At 44.0% G+C, this 23,822-nt stretch overlaps 1 protein-coding gene across 1 annotated transcript in view; it reads right to left on the bottom strand.

The window, feature by feature from the left end:
* Positions 1 to 23,822, bottom strand: part of ADCY8 (adenylate cyclase 8) — a 215,681-nt gene that overhangs the window by 129,970 nt on the left and 61,889 nt on the right. The window contains exon 3 of the mRNA XM_046642315.1: positions 3,917 to 4,047. Coding sequence (XP_046498271.1) covers positions 3,917 to 4,047 — 131 coding nt within the window. The remainder of the gene's footprint in view (positions 1 to 3,916; positions 4,048 to 23,822) is intronic.

The raw sequence follows: 23,822 nt of genomic DNA, 5'->3' as shown, positions 1-23,822 counted from the left end.
CTGGAAATAAACAGCCAGTCGAGGAAGCGGGTGGACTGAGCAATGCCAGCAAATGTGCCAATGCACATGGCATGGAGCTGGGCAAGAGGAAAGAGGGAAGGGAGCTCTGGTAGAGAAGTTAACTGTCCACCAAATCCATGCCTTCCTGTCCCTAGCAGAGTCTGCTGAGCAAGGGTCTCTGGGCCCCTCTTGTATCTAGGTGGGACCATAGGATCAGGCGTCATCAATGGACTTTGAGCAGATGAGAGACACACATCATTTCTGGGCTGAGGTGGTAAAGAAGCCGCTGTGCATTTAATACCCTTTCCCCTCCAAGAGCTGAATGCCAAGAACTTTGAGGCCCAAGGAGTGGTACCGCCATAAAATGCAGGGGCCTTTGTCCCTGAATCACCCACTGACCAGGAATATTAGCAGCAGGCAGTTGTGTGAATAAATTATATCGAGTTTAAATCATTACAGTTGGGAGGTTATTTGTTAGAGCAGACAGCATAACTGTAACCCAAGCAAGAAGTGTCTTCAATATAGAGGAGAAAATAGGAAAGAGGAATAGAATTGGGCAGATGGACTTGGAAGCCCAAATGGCTTCCCGTAAAAAGGTGAGTGGCCAGGTGGATCTCTAATTCAGTGAATCTGGTGGAGTCTCAGATGTTTATAGCTGAAATCAACTTGAGAGTCCAAATGTTTTGTCCATTTCAAACAGCTCAGCGTTTGAATCAGGAAACCAAGACCCAGAAAAATGAAATGCGGCCAAAGTCTTGCAGGGGGTGTGGCTCATAGAAAATGTTCTGGGACGAGAACTCTGATCCGCTGGCTCCCAGCCTACCAGGAAACACTAACGCCCCCGAGGATGGAGCCTCTCACCACACCCTCTACTGCCAGGAGGCGATGAACTGTGTGAAATATAATTAAGAGTTAGGCATTTAGAGCAGATTGTTTTTAGGGTAGGGGCACAAAATAACAGAAAAGCAAGAGAGAAGGAAGAATGAACCAGGGGGGTAGCCATGAAGAGAGCGACAGGATTGGAAACGATTTCAAAAATGCTCCCTATACTGCAGTGGGTGTGCTACGGGGGCCAGAGAAGCGGGCGAAGCAGCCGGCCTGGCTTTGCTCTCAGACACGGGCTAAGGATCATCCTCCTCTGCTTTTTTCATCTCTGTTCTTATTTTAGCACCCAGCATCCCTGCAGTGGGCTGCAGAGGCCCCCGCCCCTCGTTGAGCTCATCTTTCTTGTAACAGCGGGAGCTGTGGGCATCTCGCCACAGCCACCTCTGTGAACAGCTGGGGAGAGGCCCCGGTGCAGCAGTGGGTGTCTCTGTAAATTCTTCTCCCGTTAGAAACAGCTCTTTCGCTGCAAGCTGAGGACGCTGAGAAACGCAGGGCGGCAAACGCAATTTTAATTTAGTGTGGTGTGAACATCTGGAAAAGGGTTTGGACCCTAAGAACTTGGTGTAATGATCTAAAATAAATGGGCAGGTGGAGAGGAGCAGAAGTGACTTTAGTTATTCCCCACTAAGGGAAGCACTGAAAATTGATTAGTGCAGAAAGAAAGCCAAACCTGTTGTTTATTGAATTTAAGGTTCCCAAGTATGTTGGTGAGGGTGGGCAGGCTTGTTTATTTTTTCCCTTTTTCTCTTTATTAACGGTAGTTTTTTCCTCTCTTTCTCCATGGTGACAGGCACTTTCACAATATATCATATATACATTTTCTTGTTTTTATAATATATAATACATATGCAAATATACATATATATATATATATTCACACATGCAATACATATTTATCAATGGTCTGCCTTCATTTGTCCCTGATCCCTCTGCCCAGGATTCCTGTCTTTGTCTTTTCCACTTGCTTGACTCAATTTAAATAAAGCAAATAAGAATCATCTCTTCTAGGAAGGTTTCTCTACCCCTTCCTCCCGCTACCCAGGTTTTCCTCTTTTTACTATCTCTTAGCACTCTTTGCTTACTTTAATAATAGAACACTGTGCTATAATTATAGGTACTGCCCTCCACCTGTTGTTCTAGAATTGGTATTGATGAGATCAATTCCTGGATCTGGCGTGTACCTTTCGTGGGAGTTGCTGCCTGACAAATGGCTGCTTTGCAAACTCAAGCATCTAACGCGGTGTAGCTCAATTCTTGGACAAGACCCCGAGAATGATGTATACTGATATACCTGCTAAAAAAGACTGTGTCAGAATCACACTCTCTGCTGGACTTGATTTCAAATGAGCATGCTGGCAAGCCAGGTGCAGAACACCCAGGGATGCTTGTAAGAGGGAAAGTTGCTCTTCCCTCCCATCAAAGTTATGGAGAAAGGAACTAGGAGGGTTTATTGGTCTTTCTAGAGCTGTTCAATGTATAGGCGTTTCCCCTACGTCTGGGAAATTTCCACTCTATGATATTTTGTGGGAGGGAGATACAGTTCTACTGTACAAGCTGAAAATGTCAGATATTTGCTTTATAGTCACTTCTGGAGAGTGACTGCACTCAGCCAGTCAGACACATCTGCCCCAGGCTTTAACTTGAAGTGTGAAGAGGCTGGGGGAGGCGGGGGAAGGGGGAGAGCAAAGGCAGCCACACCTGGATCCTGGGGGCTGCAGAGGAAGTGAAGAGGAATTGCAGAGGTTGCAGCTGTGTTGGGGATATGGTTGTTATCACAAGCAATGGATTCTTCAGAAGCAGCATCCTCACTAGCCTAGTGTTCTACTGTGATTTTGGCTATGCTTCTGGCTCATTCCAACCCATTTCTAAGCCTGCCTCTCCATCCTTCCCCAATGACTCTGTGAGGCACAACATAGCCTTTCAATGCATTTCTTTATAATCGGCCAGGGTTGGGTTTTTTTCCACTTGTAATTAGGAACATATCTGAAACAATCTACAATGTGCCTAATGCCCTACTACATGCTTACCCCTGTCCTATGCTTTGTATATATCTTCACTCACTGCAAGGCAGCCATTAAAATGCCCATTTTACAGAACAGGATTTTGAGATTCAGGTATGTAAATTGCCCAAAATGACACTCAAGAAAGAGGCACAATTGGATGCTAAAGTTGATCTGCCTCACTAAGGAGCCCACCCTCTGATATTCAGTACACATCATATTGTCTAGTGCAATGCTGGGCATGCAGAGGGCACTGTTGGATGGATGGATGGATGAGTGGATGGATGGATGGATGGATGGATGGATAGATGAGTAGATGGATGGATGAGTGGATAGATGGATGGATGAGTGGGTGGATGGATGAGTGGATGGATGGGTGGATAGATGACTGGATGAGTGGATGAATGCATGGATGAGTGGAGGAGTGGATGGATGGCTGGATGGATGAATGGGTGGGTGGATGGATGAGTGGATGAATGGGGGGGTGGATGGGTAAGTGGATGAATGGATGAATGGATGGATGGATGGATGGGTGGATGGGTGGGCAGATGGATGAGTAGATGGGTGGGTAGATGAATGGGTAGATGGATGGACAAAAATATGTTTGCAAAGGGAAAAGAAGCTGTAGTCCTTTTTTGTATTGTTTTAAAGACACTTATGAGGAATCTAAAGAGGAGACATATGTGATCAACCCTGAGGCCTCCAGATCGCATTCTGGAAGTATTTTCCCAATCATAGTGTAAAAGGCTTTTGCTTTTCCCACTCAAAATGTACAGGCAGGCAAGCCTACTGCAAGGGAGCCAGGCAGTAAGTCAACTAGCAAATATAATTGCACTTCTCTGACATTCTTCTTGAGCCTCAACTTAGAAATGTAGAACTCTCTAATGAATAATCACTAGTTAATGAATTAATCAACCACATGAGGAAAGGTGCTGACATTCAGGCAGACAGAAGTCAGGGCAGTGAGATGAGAGCAGCTGAGTGCACACGGATCATGTGGAGAACCGGGGTGCGGATGTTGTGGTTTTCACCTGACGTTCTCGTAGCGATGGATGTAGATCCGATGGAACTGGTGCTGCAGGTGCTCGTCTTCCACATTGGTCATGTCGTTGATCATTTCCAGGACGACAAACCGGGGGAGCACAGATAGCACCAGCCGCTCCTGGAACAAAGCAATGAAGAGAGACAGTCTTGTTAGGCTGCCCACTGAGACTCAGTTGGGTGTGTGGGCAGTGTAGAAGTCATGGGATTCATGGCTGAACTTCTTGACGAATTGCTAATTTCATACCATTCTATGGACATGACAAATACATACTGAGTACCTGTTATTTTCCAGACACCCTCCTGGGTGTTGGGTACACAGTGGTGAACCAAATAGATGGGGGTCCTACTATTATGCTTGAGCTTACTTTCTAAAAGGGCATACAGACATGAAATATTACACATTTGCAAAATGTGACAAGTGCCATGCAAGAGCAGGTCATCATCAGAGGGTATGATGGTTGATGACCTGATTCTAATCAGCGATTAGGAATGACCTTTCTGAGGAACTATATTTAAACTGATACCTGAAAGTCTGGAATAAGCCAACCCCGTGTAGTGCAAGAAGAGAACTCTGGGAAGAGGAAGCAGCAAGCGCAAATATCCTGAGGCAAAAAAGAGCACTGGTGTGGCTGGAGGGTGGAGAAAGAGGGTGTGGTGACAAGCGATGAGGTTGGAGATGTAGATAGATTTTGCAAGCCTGCATGAGATGTTAGCATTTAATTCCAGTTTCAACTGGAAGCCACTATGGGGTACTAAGTAGAAGGGCGACACAAACTGATTTCCATTTTAAAAGACGCCCCTGGCAAATGAATTGTGGGGAGGAGGCCAAGAGTAGAGGCAGAGAGACCAGTTGGGGAAGCTCCTGCAGTGGTCCAGGTGAGACGTGATGGTGGGATAAGGATCCATGGGATTGGCAATCAACTGAGATGCTAGGAGAGAAAGAGGGTATGACCATGGTGATGGCTGGGTTTTGAGTTTGGTTGATGGGGAGGGTGTGCTCCATTTATTGAAACAGGGGACTTGTGAGAGAAACCAGTAACCAGAAACCAGGAGGCATGAACTCTTTATCAAGAGGAGAGGAAACGAGACACATGCAGCCTGAAAGTAGGGACTTAACAGCTGACGGAAGAATATTCTTCCATTGTCATCAACGCGGTAGATAAAAACAAAATAACTGGTTAACTAGCAAGTGAACTAAATCCTAGAAAAACCTTCTGTTGTGGAAACTAGGCAAGAATCTGGCTTCTTTGCTATATAATTATCTATAGTGCGGAATTGAGTTTGAGGCAGGTGGATTCTAATCATCATAGTTTCCCATATCCTCACGGTTATTTACGGATCTTAAACATTTTCACCTTCTATTCTTTCCTTTATTCCTTGCACAACCCTGAAAATAAGCAGGTGCAAATAATTATCTTTATTTAATGAACAGACTGAGTCTAAGAGGGATTAAATTACTTGCACGACCTGAATGGTTACCAAGTGGCCAGGATGCAATCCTTTACCACCTAAAATTCCTTGAGGGGATTCTTGGTGAGATGGGAAAAGCCCTGGGTTTTGAGTGAGACAGGAGTTGGGATGCCGTCTCCATCACGTAACAGCAATGTTTCATTAGGAGAGCTACAGCATCTCTCGGTGCCTGAGCTCCCTAATTTGGCAAAGAGCGATAATATCGTCTACTTCACAGGGTTGCTGTGAGAAGTCAATAAAATAAAATATGTGAAGTGTTAATCCCCTCCCCCTCCTCTCTCTTCTACTCAACCCTGTGCTCATGCAAAGGGCTTTATTAATGAAGCACCCAATGAGCTTCCTGTGAGGAGGCTTTCTCCTCTCTGGAAAGCTGTCTCATCGTGGGACTGAGAGGCTTGCTTGTTACAAATGCTCCCATCATGTCCATGTCCACTTCGTGTTCATTTGTGCTATTTGTCAACTTCCCAGTTACTTGTGGCCCTGTTCATGCAATTGCTGCTGGATGGGAGCAGGTGCTAATCACAGTTTCGAGGGGTACGCTGAGCCTGAAAATAGTAGGTGCTAATGGAATATTTCCTAAACAAATGTGTGAGCAGGGAGAAGGCAGACTGTGTCCAGCTCATGGCTGCATCCCCTGCGGCAGCCAGCTCAGTTCCTGGGACAGGATGATTATTTGTTAAATAGATTCTTTAAGTGGCAATGTACATTCAACCTTCAAGTACAACATCAAGGCTTTTATGGGCGACTTTTTAAACACAATTTTAATAGCAAAATTCTCCAGCGCCCAAGCTTGCCAGCCTGCAGCCCGTCGTGCTCCTGGCAACTGCCCCAGCTCCTGCCTTTGGAAAGCATTTTCTGTGAGATGATGGGAGTTTGCCCAGAGTCTGCTTATAAAAGGCCATTTTCAAGACTTTTGTTTCCTTCAGATGTGTTCACTGCTTAAGAAACCTCATTCAAATCCCCTGAAAACACAATCTGAAAGAAAATGGGCAAGTTTGCCCCTTAATCCAATTCCCAGCTCCTGCTGAGGCACAATGTATGATTCTCCAGCTTTGGAGGTCAGAAGGACAAGAATCTCTCCTGGAGCCAGACTGTGGCCTTTGTGCTCACATTCTGCATATCTTTTTCGCCCTGGGTTTTTTCCATTTGCATGAGAAGAGGCCTGGGTTGATTCAAAGTGCATCCATGACTCCTGCTGGATTTCCCTCTCATCTCACACAGTGTGCTCTTCACATAATGTGCTCTATTCATGTCATCGAAATGGCTTCCTGGGCATCGACGGCTAAGGTACACCCTGAGGGGAAGTCAAGGTGAAAACAGTCAGGGATTCGGGATCTTTATTTTATGCAAATGTTTGTAGTGGGGAATACAAAGAGAGCAGGGCAGCTCCCTGACACAGGTGGCAGCCCTTCTGGGCTTACAGGCAGCCCAGCCGTGCTTCTGAATGGCTTCAGGAAGAACTCGTGGCTCTCAGGTTCCTGCAAACTGAGGGTCCTCTCATTAACCTCCCTCTCCTGCAGACAAAGCGGTGTTAACTGCAGCGAAGGTCCAGGCAGAGAGACTCATGCTGGGCTTACGGATAAGATCTTATTTTCAGTGATCACTCACTATGAAGTATGCCAAAAGTTTGGCATCTAGTATCTAATTGAAACCTCACATTAATCATAGGAGGTAGTAAGTTACTATTTTCACCCCATTTTATGCATGAGGATACTGAGATTCAAAGAGTTTAGGTGAAACTGGGCTGCCAAAAATGATGTACTTGGTAAGTGCACAGTCAAGACTCAAGCCCATGTTGTGTTTTTCTCTGGAAGTTGGATCATAATTCATCCATCTATTCATTTATTTACCATGTCAAGGAATAGTGCTGTGTGACAGGTGCAGGGCTGGGCATGGAGAATCAGCAGAAAACAAAAGCAGACCTGTACGTGCCTTTGTAGAGCGAATGTGCTAGAGGAAATAAACGGACCACGGTGGAGATTTGGGGGAGCTGGTGGCTGCTTTAGCTGGATCATCAATGAAGGACTCCTCAAGGTGACTTAAGCCGGGATCTGAAGGGCAGAAGGAACCAGTCCTGTGGAAAGCTAGAGAAGGTGCTGCAGTCACAGGGGAAGAGCAAGCACTGAGGCTATGGTATACGGCCTCTCACATGGAACTCATTCATTCATTCACTCACCCAACAGCTTTTTACTGAGATTCTACTATAGGCAAGTATGTTAGACGCTATGAATGCAGGGGTGAATAAGGCAGATGTGATCCTGGATTTCATGGGGGCTTACAGGCTTAGTCTCAGAGACGACAGGCAAAAGAAGTGATAGTCAGGGTATCAGAGGTCCAGCAAAGGTGGCTGGCAGGAGCTTGACAAGCGCTAGTAAGTCAGGAGCAGACTCTAGCTAGAAATGTGGGCAGGCAACCCAGGGACTCAGGGCAGGCTGCTCTATAAGAAGCAGATGAGGTCCTGGGAGGCTTGCTAGAGGTGGCAAGAAAAAGAAGGAGAAGCTGGGCTTCCACGTAATTTACCACCAAGACTCAGAGCAAGACAGAGACCAAGTGGACAGAACTTGGATCTGGAGAGACGAAACATTGGGTGTTTTATCTCAAGAATAAGGCGTGCTCTCAACCCTAGTACAGGGGCTCCCCACCCCAACTCAGTAACTCAGATGAGTTATGCGTTCCCTTGATCATGCTAGCCTGTGCCTGAGATGCCTTCTCTAACTGGTCTGCTGAAGCGATACCACCTCCGTGAAGCACCCCCTGAATCCTCCTACGCCGTGTAGACCTGCCTCCTTCTGCCCCCATTGGAACTTGCACCGACCTCTGAACCAGCACCCGGACCAACTCAGTACAGTAGAAGCTCTTCTGGCTGACTTCCACTTAATCAACTCTCTGGCCTGCCTCATTGGATTAACCCACGCTTTCCACTCCCTCCCTCACACCCATAAGCTGAAGGTGCCCAGCTGGTAGGGAGCCATCTAAATGCCCACAGCGTCTACTCCCTCTACAGCCGCATGCTGACCAGGAGTAACTGGGCTTGTTTCCAAATTAAATACAAATTTTAAATAAGTAGGAACAAGAGATGCTATTTGTATGAAAATGGAATCGAACACTTTGGAAAGAATTAGTAAGACTGAAGAAGTAAAGCATTGCTACCAAATTAGATGTTGCCAAAAGACTTGTAAAAATTTGTGGGAAAAATAATGAAGATCCAGAAGTCACTCTGGTAATTTTGCACAGACTTTTAAATTCTTGCTCCACGTGAAGGAACTAGAAGTCTTGGCTGATGCACTATGAGCTATGATTTCTGTAAGAAACAAGAGACCTACACCAAAAGAAATGTCTTGGACTTGTTCCAAAAGACCAGAGAATGAATTTATTATTTAATGTTTAAGCCAAAAATGAAATATTTAAGTATAATTTTTTATATTTCCTGATTTTAATCTACTTTTTCAATTAATCAAGTAACCATTCATCCTCATTTTTTTCAGCTAAAGGGATTTTGCAATTCTTTTGCAAAATTTTTCAATTGTTTGGGGGTCTGTCACCGTCCCTAAACTGTGAAGTATTTGAGTGCCAAGAGAATGTTTTCTCCACCTCCAGAACCCAACACAGGTTTAGTAAGGAAGCGGGGGGAGTCAGATTATCTGGATTCCTTTGGTGACAAAGAGACAGATACCCAGCTTGAGATAGCTTAAGCAAATTCAGGCTTTGTCATCAGTATAGTGGGTGTCTCATGGAATCTATGGACTTTGGAAACAAAAGGACCCAGTGACCCATAATGACTCTTTCACCTAAACCTGGATTTCTGATTCTCCTGCAGGTTGACTTCATCCTCTCTTAGCCACCGAGAGCTCTGCGTCCTTACAGCTTGTATCTTTGGCCATCGTGAGAAGATTCTTGCTCAGTTCAAGACTCACCGTGTTTGCCTAAGGATTCTGCCTAAGGTGCATGGTCAGGAGTGCAGAGTCATGATAAAGAGCTTGGTCATTACTCGGGTGATTAATAAGCGAGGACGAAGGAAGTTCCAGAAAAATGCGGGACGTGGTGGCGAAAAAACGAACGTGCACAATGCAGTGGCCAATGCATGTTTGTGGAAGGAACAGATAAATAAAAATAAATACGTGTGCCTGAACTAGGGTCTGGCTCTGACAGGAGGGATGGAGAGCAGGGAATCTGAAGGGAAGGTAAATGATGGGCGGGCAGAGTGGTGTGGCAGTCATACACATGGCCATGGGGCGAGGCCTGAGTTTGAACCCTGACTCTGCCCCTCCTTGACTCTTTGACTTAACCTCCCTCCGGTACCACAGCTTCCCCCTCTGTAAACGGAGATGATAACGACAGCAGCTACTTCACAGGGTTGCTGTGGGGTTAAATGAGATCATATTCGTGAAAGAATTAGATAGCGTCTAGCACACCGTAACCGCAGCCCAAATGCTTGTTAAATTCACCGGCAAGCATGCCCTATTTTAAGCCTTGTTTTCGGACTCTAATTGTAACTTGGTGCTGAAGCTGAAAGCTTTTAGTGGAAGGGAACTTACACAGGAATATGGGGAAAACGAACCGATAGAATATGTGAAAAAGGAACTGTGGTGCACCGTGAAAAGCCTCTAGTCACACTTTTAATAATTAAAACATTTTTGAAAAACTTTGTTATCAAAATCTTCACTCTGGCATTTGAGTTTATGTCTTAAAGGGCTTTTATGGAATTATCACGCAGAACTGTTACCGTTTCTGAAAGCTAAGTGTGAGCACAGCCATGCGGAAACTGTTTAATTGGCTCCTAAAGGCCTGTTCTGTAGGTGCACTTCAGGCTCATTCAGCCAGAGAGTGAACGTCTGCATAACATCCATGTCTACCTGAGGGTGGTCTAAGACCCCAGGAGCTTCGGTTCTGCTTGGAAATGCAGACTAAAGGGTTTTGGAGTCAGGCAAGCTTGAGTTGAATCCTGGCTGAACTCAACAACTGACTTGTACTGAGACGGTGAAAACTTACATGACTGACCCCTTTGAGCCTCAGTTTCTTCATCCACAAAATGGGAATAGTCATACCTGCCTCCTAGGATTGTTGTTTACACTCAATGACAAAGCCCCTTTTACAGATCTGGTACACAGTAGGTGCTTATTCAACAGCAGTAGCCATCAGATGTGTTTTAATTCATTCCAGTGGCCAACTCATAGCCCATGGCCTACATTACTCCATAGTCTATAGTCCATGATGTGGAGTGCAATTTAAAGGACGAATCACAAAATTCAGGTTTCAGGGGGACTTTTTTCTTCTTTTCGTGTTTTCAGGCAGTCCAGATTTTCTCAGATCCCTTCATTTAGTAGTTCCCAGATACATAAAATTGGAAACCTTGAGACAAAGCTCTTTCCTTGTTCTTTCATTTGCTCCATCATTGCTGAATGCCTGCTGTGCCAGGAGACCCCAGTGCACAAGGCCAGCCAAGGCCACACCTTCCTAGACCATGGCTCAGATCCTATAACTTACCTGTGTGACTTTAGGCAGGTCATTAACCCCTCCAAGCCTCATTTTCCTCATTTGCAAAATGAGAACAGTGGCTCCCTTATGGGATTATTGTCAGGGCTCAGTGAGACTTTTTTTTTTTTTTTTGAGGAAGATTAGCCCTGAGCTAACATCTGCTGCCAATCCTCCTCTTTTTGCTGAGGAAGACTGGCCCTGAGCTAACATTGGTGCCCAATATTCCTCTACTTTATACGTGGGACGCCTACCACAGCATGGCTTGCCAAGCGGTGCCATGTTCGCACCTGGGATCCGAACCGGCAGCCCAGGCTGCCGAAGCGGAACGTGCACACTTAACCGCTGCACCACCGGCTGCCCCAAGACATATTTTTTTAACTTGCTGAGCAGCAGTGCTATCCTATGGGAGTAGGGGGCAGAGGACGGATGAAGTGGGGGGTGATCCATACCAGGTATAGGCAATAAGGGGTCCTTTGTCTATAGAGAATTTAAAACAATAATAAAAGTACTAAAAGTTGTTCTTCTTTTTATGATCACCATTCATTGGCAGTTTTAAGCAATGTTGGTGATAAAATATACCTTTCCACTTCCTAGGTAACTGCTTCTACACAACCTGGCATATAGTACACCCCTCCCCTCAGTTATTAGCGCTTCAAATGGTCCATGATACGGCAATGCATGCATCTGCCATCAGCCTTACCCTAGCCAAGGCTCAGCACACCCATGGGGACCTTTAGTTGAGGACCCAGTCTCATGTATCAACAACTCTAACATTATGAAATAAAAAGGAAGCCACTTTTTTCGGTAATAAAGTGATAAACCAAAGGCAATATGACACTCGAGCAAGATGCTGAGCTCTCCTGAAAGGCATTTAGTCAAATGTGAGGAATAAAGATCACATTTGCTGAGCCCAGAAGACATTAGGCACGGAATCTGCTGCTAAGCATTAGCCCCTCTTGAAAAAGCTTTCTTTTAAGCACTTCTTATGGCTTGAGGATTTCAAAATCTTTTTAGAGAGTGCTAAAAGGGTCTTTCACACAAAGTTTGTTACTTTTCTCAGACACAGAAAACACTACTAAGTATTGTGCCATTTTCAATAGCAAGACATTGATAAATAGGTCAGAAATCACGACTGGAGGAATTGAATTTGAATCTTTTTTTGTCATGCCTTCTTAATTGTCTGATCTTGAGTGAGCTACTTAGCATCTCTGAATCTGCATTTTCTTAGGTGTGAAATGCAGGCACTAAATCTTGCCCTGCCTACTTCATAGAGAGGCTTTATTGAAGGTGAAACACTCCAGGTGGATAGTGCAGTGTCTTCAAAAAACAGGAGTTTGCCAGACAGAATCAGGGAAGAACATTCAGGCAACGGGCAAAGATGCAGAGAATGGAGAGCAGAAGGCAAGCCTGGAGATGAGGCTACCATGGTTGAAGGTTCTCTGTGAAGGGAGATTGGTCAGAACTGAGACTTGAGAGTTCCACTGGAAACAGTCTGGAATGGACCTTGATTGCTAGGACAAGGAGTTTGGTCTTTAGCTCATAGGGAAACAGAGAGCCAGTAAGTGATTTTTAAAGTGAGGGATAAGGAAGGAAGGGGGTTGACAAGGACTATAAGGCTGGGGGACAGACAGAAAGTAGGCGACTAGTGAGATTGTTGTCAACTCTCCAGCAAGGTAAGTAGATCTGAATGTGGGCCAGCGCAGTGGGCAGAGAGAAGGATCAGATTAGAGAGACAAGTGGAAGGTGCTGTTATTGTATATGGGCTGGAAAATTTTCCAAAAATTTTTGAAATACGACAAGGGATGAAACAATATAAAACAGAGGAAAAATGCATAGATACATATGTAGGGGAGGAAGACATTTCCTCTACCCTCTCTGGGTTCTTCTGGCTGGAGAATGAGTTAAATTCACATGAGACAGAATAGCAGGAGAAAATTAAACAAAGCTTTATAACACATATACATGGGAGAGGCTCAGGCAAGCTGAGCAACTCACCAAAATGGCTGAAGCCCCCACCTTAAATATCATATCCAGCTAAAGAAAAAGGAGGATGTTAGGGGTGGGGGGAGTCAGTTACAGGAGGTTACCAGACAAGCACAATAAACAAATGCAGATTTAAGCCCTTGTCTTCCCCACTGATTAAAAGTTTCTAGAGATAAGGTCATCCCCACTTCTTCCTGGAAGACAGGGAGATATCTTTACAGATGGAGATTTCCTTTACAATGTAAATGTCTCTTACAAAGGGTAAGTAAATTCTACTTTTCAGTTGCTTTCCTGTCTGCAAAGTAACCAGCCCCAAATAATCATCATGCCAAAGAGACGTATCTTGGGGTGGCCAAATCCAGGCCCCACACATATATAACTATCTATCTATCTATCTATCTATCTATCTATCTATCTATCTCCACCTCCATTTCCATCTCTGTCTCGGTGTATTCCTTCTACTTATCCTATGTACCATTCAAAGTTCCTTTGCCACAAGGAGCTTTCCCTGAGAAGTCCAGATCCCACAGCTCTCTACTTTCTCTCAATTCCTTGAGTGAGGCCATACTACTAACTTAGTACTCTGATTCTGTATTATTTTCTCCTTACTGGTAATCATAGACTTCTAGGACTCGAACTAGAGGCTTTTAAGTCCAAATTTTTAGAAATTCATAAATAAGAGCATGAAGGCCTAATACGGTTTTTAGTATTGCTGTGATCATTGTAACTCTCATCGTGTTAACTGCACTTGCAGCATCAACGATTGTGCTGTGTGCAGGCCTGTATCACGTTGACCAGAACTACCCAACTGTGTGCCTGGCCACAGCCATGTGCTGCAAACTGGTGACAGGTGTGAGGAGACTCAGGGCTGCCAGAGCCCCAGGAAAGTCACCTCTGGCCATGACCAGCATCTTCAGGTAGCCCTACTGTAAATATTAACATTTCTCCTGCGAGAATGATGTGAACAGACATAGAAACCACTACTTCTTATGCATCATCTCCAACCCTCCCAACAGGGAGCAGGTGAGGAAGTCAAGGCTCAGAGAGGTTTAGGGACTTGCCCAAGGTCATACAACAAGTGAGAGACAGGGCCAGGGTTTTAATAGGGTCATTCTCTCCTGGAAGCTATGTTTTAGCTGAGGGTGTTCAAGCTTGTGGGAGGCAGGACTGAGGCCCGCCCTTAGATCTCTTGATCCAGTGTCTTTCCCTTTAATTTTTGTATCCTAACATCTTCTTGTGGATTTGTTTTATGTTCTTCATTAAATTAACATGATAGGACCCTTTCTGCAGGGACAGTGACATCTTTGTGAGGTGTTAAGTAATCTCCAGCTCAGTGAGGCACACCCTTTCGATCCAATCTTCCTAAAACCTCCCAGCCTTCCAGGACCAGCTCAGACGCCTTCTTTCTGGAAGACACTGCCTTGGTTCCACCAGCGGGAGTTCACCAACTTGGGTGTGAAGCCCTTGGGGGGTTTAAACAGGGAAGTATTTCTTCTTTTTCAGATTGCTCTCACTTCCGGTTGGAGAATGAATTGTAGGAAAGCAAGAATGGAAACAGGTGACCAGTTAGGATATTGTGATTATTCAGTAAGGGATGACCATAGCTTGGAGAGTGGTGGTGATGAAGAGAGGCTGGGTGGATTTTAAATCTATTTAAGATTTGGTGTGACAGGTTGGACGTGAGGGATGAAGGAAAGAAAGACAGTCTAGATAACTTATGTGAAAGGCTTGGCATATAGAAAAGATTCAATAACAATTATCTATTGAAGTTATTATTAATATGCTCCTTAAAAGCAAAGTCTAGTGAATCTTACACATCTTTAGGCTTAGCACAAGTCTAGTATACAGTAGGAGCCCAATAAATGCTTACTGAATGTCTCTTGCTTATTACTGTGCTGCCAGGTGGGCCATTGCCATGTTAATTATTGCATGTTAGTAATAAACAGCTGGTTACAGAGTTAGCTATGTTCTTTGTATTTGATACTCTCGTTTGGATTGTTTAGAAGTGAAAACATTGCTCCCAGTTAGGAAAGTGCTGCCGAGAGGGCACCACTAACAGGGTCACATGTGGATTAAATAGAGACCGGACATGATATTAACACACATCCTCAGAGACCCCATGTAATCTATATATTACCAAAGAATTTCTAGCTCCGCCTTTTTTCATTCCAATCTCTCTATGATCATAATTCTGAAAAGGGATTCCTTTTAAGATTATTCATCCATTTACTCAAGTAATCATTCATCAAATATTTTTTCAAGCTTGTCCTCAAAATGTTATAATTTACTGAAGAAAAGGTTGCTGTCCTTCCTGAGCTTCAGGCAAGTGAAGAAAGATCTCAGGATCGTAAATGCAGTGATGGACGGAAGGTCAGGGGCAGGGTAAGTCCAATTAGGACATCTAGACCTGGTCAGGGAAGGCTTCCTGGAAGAGGTGGTACTTGAGCTGAGTTTTGCTTTCAAGTAAAGGAAATCCTATGAGTGAAGCCATGGCGATATAACAGAGATGATGTACTCACAGAGCTTTAAATGGTTGGAAGTGGAGAGCTGGGCAAGGGCCAGGTCACAAAGGTGCTTGTGTACTAAGCTGAGGAATAGTAGCTTCATCTTAAAGGTATGGGGAGCCACTGAAGGAGCTCTTCCTTATTTGTATTGAAGTATAATTTATGTAGAGGAAAACATACATATCGTAGATGTACAGTTCCATGAATTTTCACAAACTGAACACACTCTAACATACAGAACCCAGAACATGACAGCACCCCAAAAGCCTCTTGTGTCCCCATCCGGTCACTACTCCTTCAAGGAGCAGGGAATACATGATTTCACTAATAAAGCAAATGCCTAAGAAAGAAGAGCAACTATATTGAAAAAACATAATTTTGTCCACTACCACTACCACTACCACCAACTCTTATTGATCATTACTATGTATCAAGATCTGTACATGAACCATCTCCTTTAGTCCTCACAACAACTCATGAGGTAGATACATTTATTATCATTGTTTCATATCTGGAAACGGAGCCACAGAGAGGTTAGAGAGTTGCGCCAAGGGCAAGAATGAGTAAGTGGCAGCACCCGGATGCAAAGTCAAGCGTTTAGATCCATTACTGGGTGAGTTCTATGCACTAGTCTCTGTGCCACGGAGCCTGATTTGGGGTTCATCCTTTTCTTGGGTGCAATGGATTACCTGGAGCTGACGCTGATGGCACAGTTGTTTCCACAACTTTGTGTAATCCATTGCTGAATATCACCTACTACTCACTCATGCATCTGATAAACTGTTATTAAGCAAACACGTACTGAAGAATGAATGGGTGGCAGACATCGCACTCTGCACCGGGCAGAGCAGGGGATACGCTTCGCTTCTGCCTTCCCTGTGATTGCAGTCTCATTGACTGAGAGACCAAAACCGACTTTCCTCACTGCTTCTCTCACTCTGCATCCAGGAATGGCTCACTTGTGGGCTCTCACTTTCCTTGGCTTTTCAGCGGCCACTGAAGCCGCCCATCCACTACTCTTCCTGGCAACGCTTTCTGTTTCCGGTCTTTACACCCCACTCTTCTGGTTTTGTTGTTGTTGGGCTGGTTTTGGTTTTTAAATTGTTTTTTTACTTTTTTAGCACCTTTGCTATTCTTCCTCCTCAGTTCACCCCTTTAAATGTCGGGGAACTCCAGAGTTTAGGACTGCAGCTTCTTCCTTCCCTTGTTTACACTGCCTGCCGAGATTAACCTATCTAGGTAAATGGCTTTATATTTACCATATGCTTGTTGATCCACTCGAGAGATTATATTTCAATCTTAACCGCTCCGCTGGACCCTAAGCTCATCTATCCAACTGCCTACTTGACAACTCCACTTGGATGAATAATAGTAATCTAGATTAACAAGACCCAGGTACCTGCTTTGGCATCATTTCCCATCACTAACCCCATTGGACACCATCCTCTAGGCACATGAATCCTTCTCCGTGAACAGGGCAAGCTGTTCCCACCGTACGGCCTTTGCGTTGGGTCTTCCTTTTGCCTGGAGCTGTCCTTCCCCCAGTTCCTTTCCTAGTGTGCCTCTTTCAATCAGGCCTCGGTTCATCAATGCCCCAATGTGGAGTAGCACTCCAGATTCTCTTTGCCACCTCATCAGTTTTCATAATCATAGCATCCATCACTATGAACTTTTTCATGCTTATTCATTACTTCATTTCCTTATTTTTCTATCTCCTCTCATCTCGCCATAAGTCCATGAAAGCAGGTATCTCATCTTTCATACCCAGTGGCAAACTTAGTACCTTAAATCAGTGCCTGGCACATAGTAGGTGCTCCACAAATACCAGCTCAATTACTCTATGAATGACTCATATTGCATCTTTAAGAGATACTCAAGCTGAGGGATGGTGGAAGGATCATAGGAAGGTGAGAAGGAAGCAGATAGATGGGCTTAGAAAAGATTGAGAAGGGCCGGCCCGGTGGTACAGCAGTTAAGTTCGCACGTTCCAGTTCTGCAGCCCGGGGTTCACCGGTTCGGATCCCGGGTGTGGACATGGCACTGCTTGGTAAGCCATGCTGTGGTAGGCGTCCCACATATAAAGTGGAGGAAGATAGGGCCAGTCTTCCTCAGTGAAAAGAGGAGGATTGGCAGCAGTTAGCGCACGGCTAATCTTTCTCAAAAAGAATTAAAAAAAAAATAAAAAGAAAAGATTGAGAAGATACAGTCTACAGTGAGAGACTGTCAAACCTGGGTACCCTCATGGAGTACTCTCAAGAGTCTGGGGTACCTGAGAGTAAACATTCAAGAATAGTTGATCTATATGCTAACTGTGTATTAAACGGCATATTCAATTGCTTAGAAATCCCTTTCTTCAACATTTCAGGAAAACCGAGATTTCAGTGCATATAGGTCAATACAGATAATTATGTGTCCACAGTTTCTTATTGTGTCTCATCACGTGTTCTGCTAAACTTTTGTGTTCCATTTGTCACAGGGCTAGAATCAATTTGCAACACACACCCACACACACACATGCACGCACGCTAAAAGATCCAAACAGACTTTGATTCAGTTGCTTTGTCAGGACTTGCAAGGTAATAATTACGAAACCAGAAATAAGGCAACATTAAAAATAAAATTAAAAAGGCCCAAAGCATCTATTTTGGAATGGCTTCCTGAGCCTGAAAATGACATTTCTTAAATTATCAATGGAACCAAAATACTTTGATGTTCTCTTAAGGATCAGTTCATATTTATAAACCTGTTTTGTAGTCATAGGGTGAAAATGCTATATTAATTTAAAATGAAAAATGTTTCTCTGGTGGGCATTTAGGAAACAAGAGGAATGAGGCCCAACATGCTTCCTACCCTGGTCTTCATGCTGTCTGTGAAGTGGGAGAGATTTTGCTCTGAAGTAAGACAGATTAGGTTTGAACCCATTTTCTTGCTTGAGCATCAATTTCTTTTCTCTTTTTTTTTTCTGAGGAAGATTAGGCCTTGAGCTAACATCTGCTGCCAATCCTCCTCTTTTTTGCTGAGGAAGACTGGCCCTGAGCTAACATCTATGCCCATCTTCCTCTACTTTTTATGTGAGATGCCTGCCACATCATGGCATGCCAAGAGGTGCGCAGGTCTGCACCTGGGATCCGAATCGGTGAACCCCGGGCTGCTGAAGCGGAACATGCAAACTTAACCACTATGCCACCGGGTCAGCCCCTTGAGCATCAATTTCTTTATCTGTAAAATGGGAATGATAACCAGCCTTCCACGGTGTTGTGAAGGTCTCAAGTGAAAACGACAACTAGAGTCGCTGACATATAGTGCAGGCTTAATAAATGCTAATTGCATTTCTCTTTCCTGCTCTTCCCCTCATTTCTTTCTTTCTACACTTTAAACTCCTAAAATGAACCAGAAAAGAAGGTTTATATTAGATAATGTAAATAAGTAAATAATAGTAAAAATAATAGTAAATAATAATAGTAAATAACAAAAAATTGTTACTTTATTTCTTAATTATTATTTACTAAAAGCAGCAAATAATAAAAAATAATAGTAAAGTAATAGTAAATAAACAAATACATAATATAAGATTAGAGCATCCACTTACATCATGTGCCTTTTTGATAAGCCACAGCTGTCTATAATAATAGCATTTTACCACTTCCTGTGAGCCTGTAGGTGAGAAAAAGATGAGAAGTGTGGTTTTTCCAGTATCCTGTACAGCTTCCAGGAAGGGAATCATGGGCAACCCAAACCTACTAAATGTGACAGATTGTGTGCAAATAAGTGCATAATAATTCCCCTGGGGTAGTACCTTCCCACCTTATTCTTGGCTTGGTTAAGTCACTTGCTTTTGGCCAACGGAGCAACAGCAAGTGTAGCAGAAGCAGAGGTTTCAAATGCGCTTGTACATTGGGGCTTACATTATCTCTTGCAATGCTTGCAACCCTGAGACCGCCATGTGAATGTGCTTGCAGGATGAGAGGCCATGTGGTAGAGAATGGAATGCCCTGGTCCACAGTCTGCCAAATTGCCTGATGTGTGAGAAAGGCTGTCCTACACCATCCAGAAGCCGTCAGTCTTACGAGCTGACTGGAGACAAGTGAGAGAGTCCAGCAGAGACAGGTGAGCTGATCAGACCAACCTGCGGAACTGTGAGCCAAATAAATGGTGGTTGTTTGAAGTCACTACATTTTGGGGTCATTATAAAGCAAAAGGTAACTGATACTCCAAATTAACAGATACGGAAAGACAAGGTGGTTGATTGGTATATATGACTAGGAAAGGGGACTGACATTTACTGAGCACTTATCGTGTGTGACAGTTGTCACACAGTTTATTTTATTTGATCCTCAAAGCTAAACAATGGAGCAAAGAAGCCTATTTAATAGTTAAGAAAAATAAATCCAGAGAGATATTACACATTGTCTGAGGACATACCACAAAGTGGGTATTATTATCTTATTTTATAGATGAGTATATTTGCTCAAAAGGGAAGAAATTTGCTCAAGAGATCTAACAAGGGTAAGTGGCAGAAGCAGATTTGGAAGCTCGGTGAGTTTGGCACGACAGCCAGTGCTCTTCTGAATACTCTTGCTGGCACACGTACGCCACATGCTCCCAAAGCTGGCCCTCTGTCTGTAAATAGAGCCAGGACCTGTCCATGCAAGCGCCATCCACTTTTCTAGCTCATCGTCCTTTGATGGGTTTTCCGCCTCCCCTGTCTCCTGTGCTTCATAGTCAAGAGCAGTGGCTGCTGTCTTGGAGGAAGAAGAGATGCCCGCTCCTGGGATGCTTCCTCGTGGCACCCTGGATCCTGAAGAATCAGAATTACTCAAAGTCAAAGGCTCCAGCCAGAGGGACCAGACAGTGCTGCGACTCAGCTGGAATGGCACAAAAGGAGTGTGGTGGGCACCGTGGACTGCCACTCAGCACCCTTTCCCACCACGTCTGGAGCAGTATTTTAGAAACTGGAACTTGTGACAGACTTGTGGGCCTGAAATCAAATTCAGTGACTCATCTACAGCACTGAAAAAATGAGCTAAATAAAAACAGAAAGTATCAGAATCCAATGACTACAAGATAAGTATAGCTTCAGAGATATTTTCTTTGTTTTATGTATGTGCTTTTGTGTACTAGATGATCAAGTAAAATGAACTTACTGAGAGTTAGACTTGAAAAAGGAAAAAGGCCACGAGCATCCCTTTCTGAATAAAAGAGGCTGGAAACCGATGACTGCGTTTCCCCAAGTCCTGCTACTCTGGATGTGATTTGGGTTTTGCCAATCAGATGCGCTCCCGCAGGATTTAGACTGTGGAGGTTGATGGAGGCTGCTTTTCAGCGACTTCTGCTTTTCGTTGCTGGCAATCACAGTTACGGTAGTATTGTGTTTTTAAGTAGCAACCTTTCGGTTTCTAGTCACAAGTTGTGTGGCTGCCTAGAAGATGGCCATTGCCCGGGTTTTGCCTGGGTGGATCCAGAAGGCGGCACAGTTCTGGAGCTGACAGCTGTCATGGTGGTGGTTTCCTGACCCCTGCCCTTCACAGGGAATAAGAAGCTGGTCCACAAGGTCAGAAGAGGAAAACTGATGTCCCAAGGAGGATTTAACCCACCTCCAAGGCCTATGGACAAGACAAGTCCCCTTGTTTGATGGTGGCTGGATCAGGGTGCAGGAAGGCATTTTATAATTTCATCGACACTCAGAAATCCTTTCTGAAATTCATCAGGCCCTCAGAAATTATGCACACCCTGGAGGTCCTCCTGACAACGTATTTGCAAATGTCACACTACACATCTATTGACTATTCCATCACACACCAAAAGAACATGCATATTTGGCTCTATTTGACTATTCAGTTCAATTCCCTTCAATAAACAGCAGTCGTGCCTGCAGCGTGCCAGGCTCTGAGCACGTTCCTGAGTGCTGAGTGAGACTCTGGCCCTGAGGAACACACAGCCTGCACGGAATGCACATACAGGAACATCCCAATGGCTCAGTTCAATGAGGTCTGTCGCAGAAGCAAGAACCCAGCACTCTGGGGATACCAGGAGTGACATGGGGGTGTGGACGGGGGGCCTGGTGGTACCTGTCCCTCAGTCATGCCACAAGCATTTATTTCAAATAGTCTTCCAACGATTCAATGAGGTAGATTTGATTATTCCAATTTAACAGATAAGAAAGCTGAGGCAAATCAAGTTACATCCTTTGCTCAAGTTTGTACAGCTAATAAACACGGTGCAAAGGTGGGATTCAAAACCAGGTCTGTCTGACTCCACTGTCTACGCAGCAATTAAGCTGCCTGTAAACACAGTAGAGATTTTCTCGGAAATAAATTTTCCAGTGAAATTCTAACATTGCAAAAATCAGAAGTCACAGATAGACTTGCCTCTGGGCAATTTTCAGCTGCATTGCCCTCAATTCTGATAAATTCCTTTCATACCATAGTAACTTCAAATCTGTTATACTCATATGCTAGTGTTGGTGATGAGGAAGAGCAGCAATGTTATAAAAGCTATCAACTATTGCTTCGATATGCTAAAAAGGCATACATCTTTTGAACAACTGCAAATCCTGGTATGGAAAAAACCTCCGCATTGTAAGACTTGGGGTGGGGTGTCCCCTAGAATATTTGGACAGATGTGGCAGGAATTTTCAGACTGGCATCCATGTCTGAGGACAAGTAACCACTTGGGTATTTACAAGATGAAGGCTTCAGCCTGAAGGGGTGGTGGGAGAGAGAACGTTCTGTCCACTCCAAGGAGGCAGGGACAGAGGCCAGACCAGATTTTGTAGGTTCTGACACTTAAATAAGTTGGAAGGATTGTCTTCAAGAAACACATCGCAAATCCTCGCTGCAAACTTGCTAGGGCCCCTCTGAGGGCTTCGGAAGCGCCTTGTAAGCGAGGGGCCCTGAAGCTTAAACTTTGTTAGCTTCGCCATATGCCTGCTTCTGAGCAGGCAAACTCTTTCGTTATTGTGAATGTCGGAAGATACCAACGCTTTGGAGCACCACCCAACCTGTGGCTGCATGTGGAGAGACAAAACAAATTATTGCCTATTCCCAGTATTAATATGCAGCTGTTTCCATAGATACTTGATTATAACTATGCCACAAGACGTGTTTCAGAAGGTGTTTGAACACTGTCTCTGACACAGCGAATTCTTAGTTTCTAATTCAATTGTTATTATTCCGGTGTCTTTTTTTAATTAATTCACAAATGCCTTTAGGCACTCCTCCACTGAAATTTTAAAAACACTGAATTTATGCTTTATCTTGATATGGAGCAGAGCTTTTCACATTTATTCAAGAACATCATATTTTAATACCAATTGGAGTAGCTCTAATCTGGAGGCTGAAAGACTGATTAAAATTCAAATAAGCAGCCCGTTGCTTGCAGCATTATCAGGAGATTGTATATCCTCCTCAAATACAGCATTTAAAAAAATAATAGCTTAACATCTGCAGTGTGCTTATGGTTAAAAATTACCTTCGTGTCTACTAGCCCATTTAATGGTCAAAAGAATCCTGGGAGGTGGGAGTCAGTAAAATGATTTTGCAGGTGAAGAAACTGAGGCTCAGAGAAGTAATCTGTTCAAGGCCAACCTATGGACACCATAAAAAATAAAATAAAGCAGGACACCAAGCTACACATCCTGATTTTACTGCCTCTCAGCAAAGCATGACTGTCAAGGCCAGAGCTCCAAAGAAGAAACTGAGTCAGAGGCTTGAGGGCATGATGGAGGCAGGGTGGCTGGTGGCCCGGTAGCTGCTACATTTCCACAAATTGCCTGGAGAAATTGCTCAGATCAGATGCGGGCATGTGGTCTCCACAACCTCCTCCAACCCTGTAAAACCAACCAGCTAATGAGCTGGATCATCAGTTTTTACTCTGGTGTTTAATTACCAGCTTATGTCAATTTTCCGCTTGTGAGAAAAACAATTATCAAACACCTCTCATTTACATTTGAAAAGCAGAAAATGCCATAATCAGTAGACTTACCTGGAAAATACATGCAACACTCATTCATGCATTACTTCTCCCTTTCATTCTTTCAATTGACAAACACAATCTACCTCTTACAACATAAGGTGTAATCCAATTGCCTTTGATTTTACCATCTTTTCACACTCCAAACATCTCAATTTGTTTCTCCCTGTACTTATTTAAAATCAATTCAGTCTCCGGTAGTCTGAGGATTTTGTTTTTTATCGGATGTATTAGCTCATGATTAAAGCAAATGCTTAACAAAGAATAGAAATTATATTGACAACCCCACTACCAACAACAGATCTCACTGGGCACTTACTAAGCGTCAGGCTCTGCGCGTGAATCATTTCATTCGGTCCTCACCACAGCTCATGAGGTAGATATGTTTATTACTGATATTTCACAGACGCGGAAACTGAAGCAGAGAGAGGTTACGTAGTTGTCCCAAGGGCACAGAGCAAATAAGTGGCAGCACCTGGATGGGAGTCCA

Source organism: Equus quagga, chromosome 16 (assembly GCF_021613505.1).
Source record: "Equus quagga isolate Etosha38 chromosome 16, UCLA_HA_Equagga_1.0, whole genome shotgun sequence".
Taxonomy (NCBI): Eukaryota; Metazoa; Chordata; class Mammalia; order Perissodactyla; family Equidae; genus Equus; species Equus quagga.
Note: the sequence above shows the minus strand (reverse complement) of the source record. Positions and strands in the feature narration are given on the sequence as shown.